Below are 18,012 nucleotides of genomic sequence, written 5' to 3' on the forward strand. Positions count from 1 at the left end.
CGTCATCCTCTGCATTTGTGTTCTTTCTAAAACAGTAAATTGCCATCCTTTCCACTGTACTTGTCAACAAATCACATCTACAGATTTCCCAATATTCAACAAATAATACATAGGGTTATTACCACTAGTGTATGTGTATCATACAAAACATTTAAGTCTGAATACCTATTCAACACCTTTATAAAACTCTGTAATACATTATACTACCAAAATGGAATTCCCAAAGTATAACTAGTTCTCCTCCTCTCATGAGGCAATTCACAAACAGTATCTGTCTTATAAAATACTACATAACAGTGTTATAACTTAATATACATCATTCACTTTCTTGTTTTAATATTATTGGAAATAAATAAGTCCATTATTTAACTAACACTTGTTAATTTTATATTTTCAATGCCAAAGTATATTTCAGAGGATGGACATTTATATATTAACAAATGGTTTGGTAATACCATCAGGCAATACAATCTAAACTAAAACAAATGAAAATATAACACACACATTGCCAATTTGTCTCAAAAGTTGGTAAGCAAACCAGCTTCTGGAGAATTAGTTCTTACAGCATAGTATCCCAGTATAAATCAAAGGGTACTCCATGAACTAACAAAGCTCTAACTACTTAGGTAGGCAGATTTTCAACTAGCACCAGATAATCTACCAAAGAGATGGACTGTAAATAACAACTTTGATCCAAGAAAGTTACAAGTAAGCACCTTTACTTTAAGGTTTCTTTCTAAGAAGGAACAAACCACTCATTTGAAAATACAAAATATCCAAAACTTGTTCTCAGAAAACAATAAAAGATGACAAAAAAGTTAATCCAAATATCAAAGAGAAAGAGACTGAAGGAATTTCAAAGTAAGAAAAAAGTGACAATCCCAAGAAGAATGGGTTTTCTCAGGCATAAAGAGAAAGAGAAACAGTTTCTGAAAAAGACAAACAATAGATGAATGAATAAAAAAATAAAAAACATGCTTACAGAGGAAACTGAGCATTAGAAACCCTAATTATACTAATATGCTCCTCATAATGCTTGTTCAATTTATACAAAAACAAAAAACTGAAAAGCTAATATAAAGACCCAACAGAATGAGAAACAGTCTGCATCTTTAACAAAAATGACCAGAGTTAAGTACAAACTGCATTTAGGAGACACCGATGTGAAAATTAATGATATGCTGCTTGTTTAAGTCCTTCCAATTGGACTGACCTTTGATTCATGAACTTCAAAAATTCATCAGACCTAAAACTTTGTATGTAGTACCTTGTGTATAAGTTTGACTAATATTCATTCATCCAATATTGAAATATCATGTCCATAAGGTTGGAGAATATCTGTGTATTAGTGACCTTTTAACCTCAACCTTTGACATGCAACCTTTAAAAAATTAATCTATCAAATCACGAGATATCATGTCTACAAGATAAAGAGATATTCAATCTAATTAGCAATTAACTGGAAAGTAGAACTGCAATCAAACCAAAAATAACAAACACTTGTGAAGCCTAATCAAACAGTACATAACAAAGAATAACACTAAGCACCAAAAAAACTTAACCTAACAATAAATATATACAGCACTGGAAGAAGTATATGTGGACTCCATCTCAAGAATTCCACACAAACAAACAGAATGAATAGAAAGAAGGATAAAATATAAATAATACAAACATGAAATATGAAGGATTGTATAAAATTACAGAAGTGAGAAGTAACAATATGGATGAGAGAAGATGAATGTGAGAAAAAAAAATATAGTTTAATGAACCATTGATATATCAATAAGATAAAATACACTAAAATAAAAATACCTAACTGATTGGTATAGGAGAAAAGATACAACTAATACTAACTGCTAACAAGAACTTGACTACGAGTATTAACCAATCTAATGAAACTTATGTTATGGAACCCAATTAAGAACACATAATAATATCAAAAAATAAAATTATTCAAACACCAAACCAATAAAAGCTTTATCTTTCTAAAGTCTGTAGCCTGTATCTCAGTGGGTGGATCCCCAAACTCTAGAAGAGACTTGACGAAGGCCAGTTTACTGGATTATCAATCTCATGAAGAAATAAAGCCAAAACTTTTCCCATAGAGTACCATGACTGGGAGCCATGTTAATGTCTTAACAAAACGTAATTAAGAGTCCGTGTAAATGCGTTGACAGAACACAATCAGGAGTCCATGTCAACATGCTGATAGAACAAAACGAGTTCGTGTTAATGTGCTGATAGAACAAAACAAGTTTGTGTTAACGTGCTGATAGAACATAACCAAGTGTCCATGTTAACGTGCTGGCAGAACATAACCAAGAGTCCATGTTAACATGCTGGCAGAACATAACCAAAAGTCCATGTTAATGTGATGACAGAACATATAACTTTCGAGGTGGCAATACAGAATTCACGATCCACAGTCAATAACCAATCACAAATATGTTGGCAGAAACAAATAAAATGTTTTTTAAAGAAGTAATAAGTTCTATAACTAGGTAAAAACAAAATAATTCCACTTTAGAATATTTCATCAAGTAACAAATATCACTACTGTATAATAAAAAGCAACCTGTCATTTGCAACAGCTTGAAAAGGTGTCAAAACTTGGAAAATGGGACCACCATGATTTGACAGAAGCCATCCTCACAGCAAGATTCGATATTTGCACTCTGATGAACATAACTCACCTTTTTTGGACAGGTTAATGACTGGAGATGAAAAATGAATATATTATAAAAATGTGAAGTGCTGCAGACAATGGCTCAGTGCAGGTAAACTGGCTAAAGCACAGCCCAAAATGGATTTTCCAACTTAGGAAAATCTTGTTAAGCATGTGGTGGGATTTTGTTGGTGTGATCCACTTTGAGTTGCTACTACTCAATGTAATGATTACATCAGACTTCTGTTCCCAACAGTTAGAACTACTGAATGTTGCACTGAAAGAAAAGAGGCCTGCTTTGTTCAATCATAAAGGTGTTGTGTTACACCAGGATAATGCATGGCCCCACACAGCAAGGATCACTTCTGCAAAGATTGAAGAGCTAGACTGGGAAACACTTCAACATCCCTTTCATTCTTCAGACCTTGCCCCATCTGATTATTATCTATTCTAAATATTGCAGAACTATCTTGATGGAAAAAGAGCTTGGAACACATGATGATGTCAAAACTATCCCTCTCTGCATTCTTTTCTTCCAAACCCCAAGAATTTTATAGAAGTGGCTTGTGAATTGTTGGCAGAAAGTAATTAACAATAATAGAACATACATTATTGATTAAATAACATTAAAAGCATTTGAAATCCTTTCTCTTTTTCTGAACCCTAAAATTGGACATTACTTAAGGAATGACTTGAAACTTGTACCTTTTATCACCTTAAAAAAATAGATTTTATTAACAGCCACAATGTAACAGATTCAATAATGCCATGAACAGCACAAAGACACACCCAAAGCAAAAGTACAGGTTTGTTAAATAACATAATAAGAAAACTGACATATTAAATTCAGTAACCAGAAAAACACTAACAGGATAGTGAATTATGTAGACTGCTTTTTTTTTAAAACTACAAAAGCCACTTTCTATTGCTCTTATTTTTAATGAGTAACCTACACATGCAAAGAATAATCTTACTTTGTCAATTTATTCAATAATGTTGCATTTGAGAAATAACCAGATAAACCCTTTTGTAAAACATTTATTTACTTTCCTTACCTTTCCTTCTTCATGCTGAATGTTACTTCCTCTGACTTCTTCTTTTTGAACAAGCTTTCCTGGCCAAGATGGGAAACCTCTTATATGACCCCATACTAAGTCTCCTATGTTAAAAGTCCGAGGCTGAGGAGGAAGAGGAGGAGAATCTGGATTTTCTTCTGAAAAAAAAATGGAAAAAAAAAAGAGAGCAATAAAGTGTGAAGCTGTTACAAAATTTGTGACAAAAACATTTTGTTTCTATATGAGTAGCAAACAAAGCATTAAGTAAGGACTACTATTTAATTTCTTTTTACCAATTTTTCAGAATAACTTGCATTTGTTCAAACAATTTAGTGTATTTGTATGCTTGTGTATATGTGTCTACATATATATACATGGTTGGTTGATAGTACTTTCAAAGTTTTAAGACTGCTCTTCAGCAAGTGGCTCTTCTTTATATATATATATATATATATAAACTGTAAGATGTATACAAGCCAACCAAAGTCTTACAGACACTATAATATTAAGATGTAGCCCTGTGGTTTACAGTGTTATTGCAATTGACACTCTAGGTTGACTTCCATGGAGGAACAGAGAAAGACTCAAGGAGTCCCCAAATGTTGGCAACAACATGAGGACAGTGCAATGAGAACATCAAACACAAAGAAATAATTAAATAACTTAAAACAAAATGGAGAAAAAAGATAATGCTTATTGTGGTTAGGGCTAAGTCATATGGTATTAACAGTTATTCCATTTTCAATATCTCTAATGTCACACAAAGATGTACACACATGGATAGGAAGGATACCCAATGAGGAATAATCAGCCACCAGATGGCATTCTCTGACCACTTCCAAACAGCAACAACCTTTAAGAAGTTCAAAGGTAAGATTTTGTAAAGATTAAACACAGTTATATGCAACGTAAGAGTTACCTAGCAAATGTAATGAGAAGTAACTTGAAAAATATTGAAATCTACACTTAGATGGTTGAGGGCATAACAATAAACAAGGCAGATCAGCTATACAAAGCAGTTCATTAATGTGGATGAAGCAAGATACATGGAGAAAACATCAGATTACTCTACTTGGCATTCTCAAGTCTTGGTAAAAATTAATCAGTCTCAAAATAAAATACTCATCTGTATGAAAAACACAGAACATAGCATTTAAGGGAAAAATATCACAGTAATGTCTCACACAAGCAAGGAGAATATGTCACAACAGATATACACAGAACAGGTAGCCAAAGGTTTGAACACTGAACTTGTGATGACCCCAAGAACTAAATGGAGGTTTTAATCTGAAAGAGGAACTGAATGAGTAATTAGAAAGGCCATGAAGAGGACTGTAAGAACCTGAAAGAGAATAGCCAGAGAAAAAATACAATTTTATCAACAAAGCCATTCTGTAGGCAGCAATCACAAAAATTAATAGATTGCTCTTAAAAAATTAAATAAAAAGGAAAGTGAAATAAAAGAATCAAACAACCTGAAGGAAGATAATGGCAGATGAATCACCATGGATAACTAATTAACTTGTGTCAATAAATTACAAAGGTGGATGGTTGACAAGAATGAGCAAGAAGACAGGTTACTCAGAAAATCCTGCCTGTCTTGCATAAAAGTACGACATCTTGTGGTGAAAAATGAATATTTGAGGCTAACATAAGAGAGACTTCCAAGATGGAAGAGACAGTGACTCCTGGATTGCCAATAGGCAAAGGAAGAGAAATCATAAGAGGCTGGCTAATGATGTTCTTATTGCACAGTTCTTCATATTAAAGATAGCACCCTGGGATAAAGCAAATAGGAAAAAAAATACAAAAATAAGTTGTACCAATCCTGAATCAGTACATCTACTAATAGGGCTGAAGAGTCTGGAACTGGAATGAAGTAAGTGAAAGACTGATGTTGAAGAAAACTGACAAGAAATAAATAAAAATATTCCCAAAGTGGGAACAAATCCATTGAAATACCAGATTATATTAGAACTTCTCTGTTGGAAGGATCTGGTCCAGGCAAGATTGCTACTGATCAGCTACTACAATGTTCCAGGCATAACAAGATGACAATTGAATGCAATTATCACAAAGCCCAGGAAATATGCTCTACAATGAGAAAACAGAGATCTCAAGAACATGTACCAACTGGTTAAACTGGTGTGAAAAACTGACAGTGAAGTTTCCTAAATGAATCATAACAATATGTCCATACAGATGTGACAGACTTGGTGACAGGATCACTGAACTACTAAACACTGGAAATAGTGTAAGTACCAAGAACCACAACAAGTCCAGATAGAAAGGTGTCTGTGAAAAGACGCAAGTTCAGGCAAGGTGGAAGAAGAACATTGCCCAAGGTTGTTAGATTGACTGAACCACTGAAAAAGGCAGAGATGGAAGAAATGGAACAAGAAGCAAGTGAACCTTTTGACATACTCCACTGATCTACCATAGTCCAATGAAAGGGTTGGTTGGTTGTTTGATTTAGTATTTTATGGCAGAAAGCAGCAAGGCTATCTGCCAAACATCCAGTAAAAAGTTAAAAGTAAATTTAGTAAAATTTATATAAGGAAATTAAGGTAAAACAGAACAAAGTGTAAAAAAAAAACATAAATAGCATAAAATCAATGTTTATATCTAGTCTACAATGTAAAGTTAAAAACTACAGTAATTCAAGTTGTAAAGGACTTTCTGTAGCTTAACTGTAATAATCATAACTCGCAAGGAAGACCAACACGTAAGTACAAAAACCACCATCAGTCACCTGAAGTTGGCTTTTCCAGTCCTGGTTCCAAATTATTTGACATTATGGCCATTTTCAAAAAGGAAAGTAATAAAAAGGGTTTTAAAAGATGTGGAGCAAAATTATAATAACAACTCCCCACGATGACTAAAGTATAGTTCAAACAGCAGCGTTAGTCACCTGAAGTTTGCCTTTCCATTCCTGGTTTCAAGTTATTTAAAGTTACAGCCAATTTCTAATTTCAAATTGAACTAGATGAACTGTGATTTTTAAAAGTGAGCCACATTAGAAAGGTGTAATGTATAAATTAAAAAACTTAAATGGCATTAGAAAGATTACTGGCCTTTAAAAAACTAAAAACATTACCAAGGTAGACAGTGTAACCATCACCAATAACACTGTCTAATGTTATGGACAAATCTTGGAACAGAACATACTTAAAATCACTGAGAGTAATAACAATGACAAGAAAGTAAAGTGTGGCTTATTGTGATCTGTGTGTTACACAAACTACACACTGGTGCACCAGTTCCAGATAAAAGAAAAGGATGAGTTAAAAAAACTGTGACCAATGTGTAGTCCAGTCAGAACAACTTCCTCTTTCTGATTCTTATGGAAGCAAGACGGCCAAAGCTCAATATAGGATTTTATTTGGAAAAGCTTGTTTTCATGTTGCTCACTCCAAGACGACTGCCAGCTGGCACAGAGGTGAGCCTTGAATACAGGACCATAGTCCATGTATGAGACAAGAACAGCAGTGACAGTGCCAGAGCAGATAGACTGAGCTGCAGTGTCGGCGAGCTCATTCCCACGAATACCAACGTGGCCTAGTATCCAGAAAAACTGGATAGAAGTAGATGTTAAAGATAAATGGGTCAGTCAGTTTTGAATATCAGCAAAAACAGGGTGTGAACCAACGTGAAGCAATTCCAGGGCCAGTAGAGAACTAAGCGAGTCAGTATAAATAGTGCAGTTTGATGACTGCTTAGCTTCTATGTGATCCAGGGCAAGAGAAATGGCATATAGTTCAGCAGTGAACACAGAAGCTGTAGAAAAGAATCTGCGTGCAAACACTAAACCACAACAAACCATGGCAGAGCCCACACAGTCACCTGATTTTGAACCATCTGTATAAATAGGAATGGAAGGATGGTTTGAAAGATGTTCAGCAAATAGCAGATGATATTTCCAATCAGGAGTGTTTACTTTTTGCAGATGACTTAAAGACAGGTCACAACTGGGGACTGTAAGAAGCCATGGTGGGATGGACTGATCAGTGGATACAGCAATGTTATCCAAGAACAGACCCAATTCACCCAACTGCACCTGGATACGAAGGCCAAAAGGAGCAATGGCAGACCGTCTGGTCTGAAAAAGCATGGCCCACCAAGGAAGGAAAAGACAACCCCAGGTGGGATGCTTTGGTAAGGAACGAAGTTTCGAAGCATATAGTAAAGATAGTTGCAAGCGGCAGAGGTGCAAAGAAAGTTCATGAGACTCTATGTATAAGCTCTGAACTGGGAAAGTGCAGAAAGCCCCAGTGCAGAGCCAAAGTCTTTGATGATGAATAGGATCTAGCATCTTTAAGGCCGATGGTCTGGCAGAGCCATAGACCAGTGATCCACAGTCGAGTTTCAATTGAATAAGAGCACGATATATCTTTAGCATAGAACGTCAATCTGCTCCCAAAATGGTGGAAGAGTGCTCTTTTACATTTGACCCATTGCTGCTTGATGTGTGGTATAAAGGTCAGCTTACAGTCAAAGATAAGCCCCAGAACTTAGTCTCAGGGACTACAGGCAGCACAACTTCACCAACACAGAGTTCAGGATCAGGATGAATACCATGTTTGCGGCAAAAGTGCATGCAAACAATTTTAGAGAGAGAGAAGGTAAAGCCATTTGCTGTGGTCCACTTCAGTAAACAATTGAGGACAGTCTGTAGCTGTTGCTCATTATACCACATGTTTGACGACTGACAAGAGATGTAAAAGTCATTGGCATAGAGCCTGTTTGCAATAGTGAGAAGTTGTTCAGTGATGGCATTAATTTTTATATTGAAAAGTGTGACACTCAGAACACAGCTCTGAGGGACTCCAAATTCCTGTAGAAAAGAACAGGAAAGTATCGAACCCACACAAACTCGGAATCTCCTGTCCATTAAAAAATTTTTAACAAAATGTGCAAATGGCCACATAACCCATATACATGGAGGTCTTGCAAAACGCCATACCTCCATGTTGTATTAGAAGCCTTCTCAATGTCAAAGAATATTGATACAAGATGTTGCCATTTGAGAAAGGCTTCTCTGATTGGCATTTCAAGTCGAATCAGGTGGTCCATGGTGGACCGCTGTCATCTGAATCCACATTGGGTGGGCAAGACGAGGTTGTTTGATTAGAGGAACCAAACAAGAAAAGCATTAACCATCCTCTCTAAGGTCTTACAGAGACAGCTTGTCAAAGCAAGTGGATGGTAGTTTTAAGGAATCTTGGGATCCTTCCCAGGCTGAAAGAAAGGTCGGACAATAGCCTGGCAGCAGGCATCAGGAAAAATATTCTCCTGCCAGATCCGGTTAACAACAATCAGAAGAATAGCAAGAGAAGCAGGAAATAGATGGCACAGCATCTCATAGTGTGTATCATCAGGTACAACCAATGTACTGCCAGACCGATGAAGAGCCATTTTGAGTTCGACCAATGTAAAGTAACAATTATAGTCATAGACACAATCAGCTCGAAAGGAAAGAGATGATTGCTCTGCCCGATGCTTGATGGCTAAGAAGGTGGAGGAAGAAGCAGAAGTGCTAGATACCAAGCAAAAGCTTTCACCTAGAGTATCGGCAATGCTCCGGGTATCAGCTACTTCCTGGCCATCAGAGAGCAAGATCGAGAGAGGACAGGGTTATATTGCCCACTGACCTTTCGATTCTTATCCCATGTGACTTTGGAACTGGTGGTAGAAGATATGCTGGTTGTGAAATTAATCCAAGATTCCTTCTGGCTCTGACGTCTTACCCATTGAGTTCGAGAGTGTGGGATATCTACAGAAAGTATACCAGGCTTGTTTTTTGAACCTTCTGTGCCATGTGGCAGGCAGGATTCCACCACGGATGAGGATATAGTGGAAAACATGTCAAGGTTTTAGGAATACATTGGGCAGCTGCTTGTATAATACAGTCAGTTACTGCTGCCACACAGTCATCTATTGATGACTTACAGACAATGGCAGGATCAAGTTGTGCGAGAGCAGTGAAAGAGGGCCAATTTGCCTGATTCAGCTTCCACCGAGGCATGCAAGTCAGGTGGCATCAACCACGACTTGTCTCTCTCAAGCTAATACAAAAATGATCACTGACTCATAGAATATTGTCAACCCTCCATGACAAAATGGGAAAATAATGAAGGGGAACAAATTGAGAGATCAATAACAGTAAAGGAATGACTAGGTGCATAGAAATAAGTAGAATAACCAGTATTGAAAAGAGAAAGGTTGTGATCAAATAGTATACACTCTACAAAGCGACACCTCCTATTAAAATCAGCACTTCCCCAGAGGGGATGATGTCCATTAAAGTCCCCAAGAAGAAAAGGGAGACAGCATCAAGGCCTGATTGATCATAGGCCTCTCCAGGTGATGACAGGTAAAGAGAACAAACAGTGATGGTATGACCCAAGGAAACATGGATGGCTACAGCCTCCAAGGGTGTATTGAGTGGCAAAGACAGGGGGGCACATGCTTATCAACCAACAGTGCCACCCCTCCATGCACTCGTCCGTCACACAGCCTGTCATTTCCGTATATAAAGAAAACTGCCGAAAGGTAGCTGTATCAGCAGATTTCAGAAATGTTTCCTGTAAGGATGGTAAGAAGCAATCAGTGTTTTGATGTCATCCAGATTACAGCATAAACCTCGACAGTTCCATTGTATTGGGATGGTCATTTTTATTTACATGTAAGCAAATTGAGTGTAGAACCCTTCTGTTTACGACCACATTTTTTTTTCCCCTTACTGTCCTTATTCGAGGGAGATCTATCAACCTCCATGGATCCTGCCCTGCATCGATTGTTGTTGGAAGGGGATTCCAGAGACTGAGGAGGTGAACAAATGATTGTTTTGCATCTTGGGGTGAGAGAAGATGATGTATCTGAGGAAATGCCTGTACCTGAAACCAAAGGATGTGGATCTTGGGGTTTGGTGTAATGAATACAAGGGACAGAGATAGGTGTTGAAGTTAATTCATCAACTTTTTCAACCATGGAGGTCAAAAGACTTTTCATTTGTTTGGAGAACAATTCCTTAGGAGGCACAGAGAGATCTGTCTGTACTCCCACAGTAGTTAGGAAATGAAATGCAGCAGCATACATCTGAGATGAGGTGGTGAACAGCAATTTTCAAGCCTCAGGACAGGTAATTTTAAGAATTGTTTTCAAATGTTGCACCTCTTTTTATTCCAACCATTTAGGGCAAGAACGAAAGTAGAACGGGTGAGAGCCATTGCAATTGATGCAATGATGGTCCGTTTCACACTCAGAGGTATCATGGTCCTTACCACTGCAACGAGCACATGCCAAGGAACCACAACATGACGTCTTTGAGTGACCAAACCAATGGCACTGGAAACATTGGAGAGGGTTTGGAATGTATGGCTGTACTCTGCAATTAAGATAACCTGCCTTCATGGTGGCAGGCAGACGTGGTGATGTAAATGTGGGAATGAGGACACGGTAGGCACCATAATTCCATCTTTGCAAGTGGAGATACATCAGCTTAAGATTCCAAAGTAGAAGAAACATCCCAAGTCCTTATCATGAAGAAAGGGTGCAGCATAAATGTCCCTGAGAGATATTAAACAGTGACATGTAAACCAGAAAAATATGAAAATTGATCTCACAACACTGTGGAGGTGAGAAACTGATCCAAAAAGGCAAAAACCAAAATTACAAAAAATGACTTTATCAAGAAGAAAGAATGCAACACAGATGTTTCTGAGAGGAAATGGGAAGCAAATATCAGAAATTAAGGTATACAAATAAATTACACCCAAGAAATAAAGAAACTAAGTTAACTAGGACACAATAAAATAAGAAAATCAATGACAGGGTGTAAAAACTGGTATGGGTAGGTTTTTCAATACAGCTGACAGGACTATGATGTAAAGCATCTAAAAGAAGGTAACATGTGGGAAGATATCAAAAAAAGGTTAGTTAGTAATGAAAACAAGTTTACAGAAAGTCAGGAATAAAGAACAAAAAAAGAGGAGGAAGAATACGAAATTCTCCTAATGAACCAAGAGACTCAAGACAATGAAGGTTCATGTATCATGACTGAAATTCAACAGAGAACAACTGGAAGAAAGAGTAAACAAAAGACACACCTGCATAATCCAAGCATAATAAATGAAGGTGGGATTGACATGATTCCCATCAGAAAGAATGAACAAGAAGTACAAGTATGCATTGAAACAACGTTACCAGTGTGCATGTCACAACCTTTTGCAGAATTACACTCAAAATTTAATAAACATACTCATTATTATCAAGAAACTTGGAATAAAAATTTAATTTATAATTTAAATTTTAATGTTATATAATTTCAATTTAATTTAAAATTGAAATATTTAAATGAATTCTCAATTCTGTATTTTAGATTTTCTTTCTTCCCTAATGTGGATTTCAGAATGTCAGTCAATCAGAAATATCAACTATACATATACTGAAAAGCCTGACTTTATGACAGGAACATATCACCTTCATTACTTTCTGATATACCAGTAAATATGATACAGTCATTATTAAAGCCTTTCCAAACTTTTCATGCTTTTAAAATTACTTATGTACTCACATTTACTTGTAAATGATACATTTATAACCAATAGAAAGGCCATTTTGTAAAGTGCATGATTACTGTGTTTTATGTTAATTTATTTTGGTAAAATGTACTGTTTGACAAAGAGAGTTTATTCAGTAAAGATTAAAGTCTCTGTCCCAGTAATAAAAGAATTTTTTAAAACTTTTCATTGGTCAGTTACAAAGCCAGATAAATTACAATTTCTTGGGGTTATTTTGTTTCACTGTTTGAATTTTTGATTGTGTTTTAAAAAATATATTTAAAAGCTATATGAATTCTTTAACAACAACCAACTTATAGAAAAATTTAGGGTTCATGAAACCCAGCTTCCAAGAGCAAAAATTTTCAATCTTAAAGTGCCAATTTATTTTTATGTATACTTTTTGATTTACTGATGTTTTTTTAAAAGTAACTAAAATGTAAGAAGTAAAAATTTAATACATTAGATAAAAAACATATACTTTTTTTTCATATGCAATAATACACGAGGAACTTAAGTCATCTGATGTGACCTAAACTTTTATTCATCGAAAATGCTCTGCATTCTTACTGTGCGACTTATTACTATTTGGGGTAGTTAGACATGGTCAAAAGACAAATAAAATAAAATTAAATGAAAGCAGCTGTGAAAGGTTAAGAGGCTGCTGAAAACACTGAAAATAAATAATTACAGTTATCTGTTACAACGTAAAGTTATTCCAGCAAAAATACAAGGTATTTTTTAATTGGTTTACATTTTTCAACTTTCATTATAGGTGATGATTTCAATACAGTTAGTGTTAAGGTAGAGAAAATAACTGACAATACATCAAGTTTTACTGAAAACTTCTGATATTAATTTAGGTGGTTCTAGAGATTAAGCAAATGAAATAAAAACCGTAGATGAAAAAAATGTAACCTTGCAAACACACTAGTTACAGTTATAGACTCAATAAATTAACAATATGTAAAAGAAATACTTTATGAAAATTCTGTTTTTTGTGTGTGTACAACATAAATGTAATGTTTATTAAATATTCATAAAAGTTTGTGTATACAGTTATTGTAAATTTGGAATAATAATAACACATCACTTCTCTAATATGGGGCAAATCAAGTGGATTGCCCTATACACACACGCACTGAGTTAAACTCATCTAGAGATGGAGCAGGCTCAGCTGCATTAACAGATGCAGGAAGTCAAGATTCCTGGATTCTAGATCAGAATGTTATCAATCACTTGGTGAAAATGGTAAAAACAATGATGGTAACAACACTAACTGTCAGAGTGCCTCTAATCACCATTACAGTAATAAATGACACCAGTTGAAAAGTGAAAGAACCTAAAGGAATTCCAGAACTGTGGAAATACAAATTTGTAATTTAAACAGTCTATGAAACCTCGTGTTTCTTTTGTTTTGTTTTAGTGGGGGTTAGTGCATGTTTGTATTTGTAAAAGTTGGATTGATTTGTCCACGGGCCTATATGACTGTTGAAATTGATGGGCACTTAACAAAAACTCTACATTGGGTTAAAACAATAGGAAACCATACTGTCAATGACACCTCATCACAAACACGGGAACACATTTCCTAAATCTGATTAAAAGAAAAAATGAAATGTAAGACCAAATCAAAGCTGTAGCTGAAATTACTGAAATTCAGTATCTTGCATTTTCATAATCAAGAAAATAACAGGAAAAAAATATCATGAAATAAAAAATAAAAGTGTAAAACTAATAAGTGAAAACAATTATCTTAATTTGTAAGAAAAACATATCTGAACAAAGCATTGTTAAGGAAGCAAAGAAAAGCTTTTGTTTTGATTCTAGTTTTCAGACAAACTACTTTACACCCAGAATGTATTGCTCTTTACTTCCAGATGGCTTCAGTCTAATGATCATCAGACTAAAGCCCTCTGGTGCATTCCACTTTAATACACGTAGAAATGGAGTTCTGTTCAAGACTTGTGGAATGCACAAGTGTTCTAAGCAGATGTATAAAGTAACAGCTCTTTGTTCTGCAGAGGTGATTACTGTTTTCAAATAATGATTTTTTGTTTACACACAATGCTTGAGGGGAGTGCCAGTTGTGTTAACCTCCTGATAGTGTATAAAAATGGTTAATGTGGATTACATCATAGAATAGCATAATTACCCTATTACGTGCAAGGCTGAGAACTTTTACAATGGCTTGAAGCATGCAAAAAAAATGTTTCAGCAGCAGTATCAAGGTGTTGGCAAACATTTTGCGAAGAGATCAGTAGTGTGAACTGAAATCATCAGTAATTCAATATCAAATCAGCTATTAAAAAACACCATCCTTAATTACTTCATTTGTAAAACACCAAACTCTCCACCTACAGACCATTACTAAAAAAATAATAATTTAAGGGAACCACATCCACTATTCTATTTTAATCCTAAAATCTAAATATCCTGCGAGCATCACATCACTTCAGATCTCAAAAAAGAATTCATAAAAAGTGGGTCAGAAGATAAGTTCTTGGTTTTAGCAATTTTTTTAAAAATATATTTGCACTTACATTTTAGAAACATTTCAGCTGGTAAATTAGAAACTGTTTTAATTACATCTTGTTATTTTGTTGAAATTCCAACAAAAAAAGTAATGGATTTTAAACCATCAAGAAACTCCTGCAAAGCTTATTTGAACAAAGTAGAATAATCTGTATATTGCAGAGCTAAAGATAAACAGATGGGTGAACTTCATCCTACCTACAATTACAACAGTCTACATATGCAACAGAGAGAGAAAGAAAGAAGACAATATTACTTTTTATACAAAGTATTAAGTAAGAAAAGACAAATCATTAGATATACTTTGTTTGTAATTAAGCACAAAACAACACAATGGGCTATCTGAGCTCTGCTCACCACAAATATTGAAACCTGGTTTCTAATGCTGCAAGTCTCCATACATACTGCTATGCCCATAAAATATATAAATTATCCATTAAAAAAAAAAAACAGCAATTACCAGCAAGTTTTATTTAATTTTTTTAATTGAGGGTGAATGGGGAAAATCATTGACAAAACACAGAAATAATTACAAGTGCTGCTTTGTAAGCCTAAAATGCACTAAATGAAATGCTCTTTATTTTAAGAGCAAAAAGAATAAAAAGTCCAAAGTTGCTCTACTGGAGTGGTGAAAGTAAAAAACTGTTGATCAGTAATATTCAATCTGTTGGGCAAAACAAAGGAACAGAACACTGTCAAGCCTAAAGTGATGTTACAATGAAACATCAACAATTAATCCCTAAAAGAAAAAAACAAATGGAATCATAGGTCTAGAAATAAGAAAAACTAAATTTCAAAATCAAGAATTTCAGAAATGTGCAATTAAGGTGAAGTAGATTATGACTGAGATATGCAAGAAGGAAAATAGAGGAAACAAAAAATGGTACACTCAAAAAAAAATGTTTCCTAGGTGTGAAGATAGGATTAGAATATAAAATTTTGAAATTTTTTTCTCCTGAGAAAAGAATAACCATAAATCTCAAAAACCCTTACATTTAAGAAATACTTCCAGTAATTGTGGAGATCTCCAAATGCCAAATGCATTATAGTAAAAACTTCATTAAAATCCATATGAATGAGTTCCTTCATAAAAAGACTGGACACTTTCAATTTTAAGTAGGCTGTAAAGAACACAATTGGAAAGAAAATCAGATGAAAAAAAAAGGGACAGAATATCCCTAGTTCTGATAAAAGACACAAGTAATGTGATACTGAGATCAGACAAAAAGTAGTCCACACATCTGGAAAGGACCCACTATAACCTCAATATGAGTAAAGCCTTAAGTACAATCCAGAGTAAACAGAACTTGGCTGACTTGAATGCATAATGACAGAGAAATCCATTACACTGAGGAATTTTCATGTCATATAAATACTAAATACTCAACATAGTTCAACATAGTCATTCCTTATTGCCCTCCTGAATTCTCTTGTTTTCTCACTATAAGTGGATTAACTTGTTTTTAACTTGCCCAATAATGATTTATTCAGAATTCTATATATTTACATTACTTTGTTACTTCTGATTTTCATATTACAAATAAAGTTTATTTCCTTTTGCAGAAATGTTGTTTCTCTTTATTTATTTACCTAAAGTAAATCAAAGATATACTCATATTAAAGTGATCTGCATTTGACCTTTGTTACGAATTATACTTTTAAATGGACTGCAAGACTACAATTTCAGAAAAATTCCCATAAATCATTAGTATCAACATTTCAGAGAAAATATTTAATTTACACTAATCATTAACTGGAAAATTTTATTCTTCTTTAAAACAAAAGTGTAATAGATTAATATGTGTAATTTAGACACTTGACAGTTAAGTTTATCATAGTGGGTCACTTGTTAAAGGTTATATCATCGCATTTTTTTTTTTTTACTTGCATTTAAAATTTTATTGAACTACATTTTATGAATTTATGTCAATAAGTTTGATAACAAATTGTAGATTATTATTCAAGTTTTAGTATTAGATTTTAGTTAATTTCTTAATTTGAAAGTAAATATTTTCTAATAAAGACTTATATTTTATTTCTGTGTCATGTGGTATGTTGAATGCAGCAATGGTTCAGATTACATGTTTATGATGTCAAAATACTAAGTTTATAGTTTCATACAAATTAGAAACTCAAATTACAAATATTAACAAGCTGGAATATAAAATAAGAACCTCCTATATTTTCTACTTGTTGAGATATGGCTTATGTACCAAATCAAACAGAGTGGCCCATTCACCTCTTTCCATTTTTGGAAATGGTCCCTTATGTACACTTACTTCAATATACATGTGAATAAACAATTGACAGCTCAGACCATCACCCTAGTCACTTTCTCAGTCATTTTAAAGTACTGGAAAGCTATCTCATTCTATTGAACTAATATTTCAAGCAAGTAGGTTGTGCCTTTAGTATGTTGAAAATTACATTTTTTTTAAAGACAAAATACAACTTAGTCCCAAAGTCTGATAAATTGTAGTGGAATTCCAGGGTATTAATATAATTATTTAATTTTTGGGGGGTTATTTTAAATGTATATATAACATTTCTAAAAAAATTATTTTGTTTCACATCCTACACATGCAAAATTTGAAAAGGCTTAAAAATGTATAGCAAGCAGCAAATGAGTACAAAGGTTGTCTAATTAGAAGACGTAATTGTTTTCTATACTTATTTATTCACTGTTTTATGTTTTAAGAAAAACAATTTAAGAACTCCTTTGTAAACATTAAAAACCTACATACATATATAAGGTATAATAATTCAAATAAGACTGTATTTTACCAAATACTAGTTCACTAAAACATGGTCAAAACATGTCACTTTGTAAAGATTAAAGGTCAGTTTACATTTTTGGATACAATAACAACATGTGCCATGTCAATGCAGGTTCTGAAGTGTTAGCCAGATATGACTGAAAGGTCATTATAAAACATACAATAAATTTATTTAAATGTATAATGCTATGAGATTTAAGCTACTTAGATTAAATATTTTTGTTATAATCTTTTGCCATTCTAGAAAAAAGAAAGCAAAATTTATATTTATTTCATATTTTTTTTATGATGGTTATGAGATCAGTCAAATTGAAAGCCCCCATATAGTTAGGGTAGAGAAAATAACCAACAAAATACAAAGTTCTACTAAAAACAAACGTTTGAAATGTATTGAGCAGTTTTTAGATTACAAAAAT

The 18,012-nt window shown here is 34.2% G+C and overlaps 1 protein-coding gene across 4 annotated transcripts in view; it reads right to left on the bottom strand.

The window, feature by feature from the left end:
* LOC143240056 (uncharacterized) overlaps positions 1–18,012 on the bottom strand; it is a 65,088-nt gene that overhangs the window by 9,579 nt on the left and 37,497 nt on the right. For all 4 annotated transcript variants that reach the window (XM_076481882.1, XM_076481883.1, XM_076481880.1 and 1 more), the window contains exon 5: positions 3,724–3,881. In XM_076481882.1, the coding sequence (XP_076337997.1) occupies positions 3,724–3,881 (158 nt within the window). The remainder of the gene's footprint in view (positions 1–3,723; positions 3,882–18,012) is intronic.

This window comes from Tachypleus tridentatus, chromosome 13 (genome assembly GCF_004210375.1).
Source record: "Tachypleus tridentatus isolate NWPU-2018 chromosome 13, ASM421037v1, whole genome shotgun sequence".
Taxonomy (NCBI): domain Eukaryota; kingdom Metazoa; phylum Arthropoda; class Merostomata; order Xiphosura; family Limulidae; genus Tachypleus; species Tachypleus tridentatus.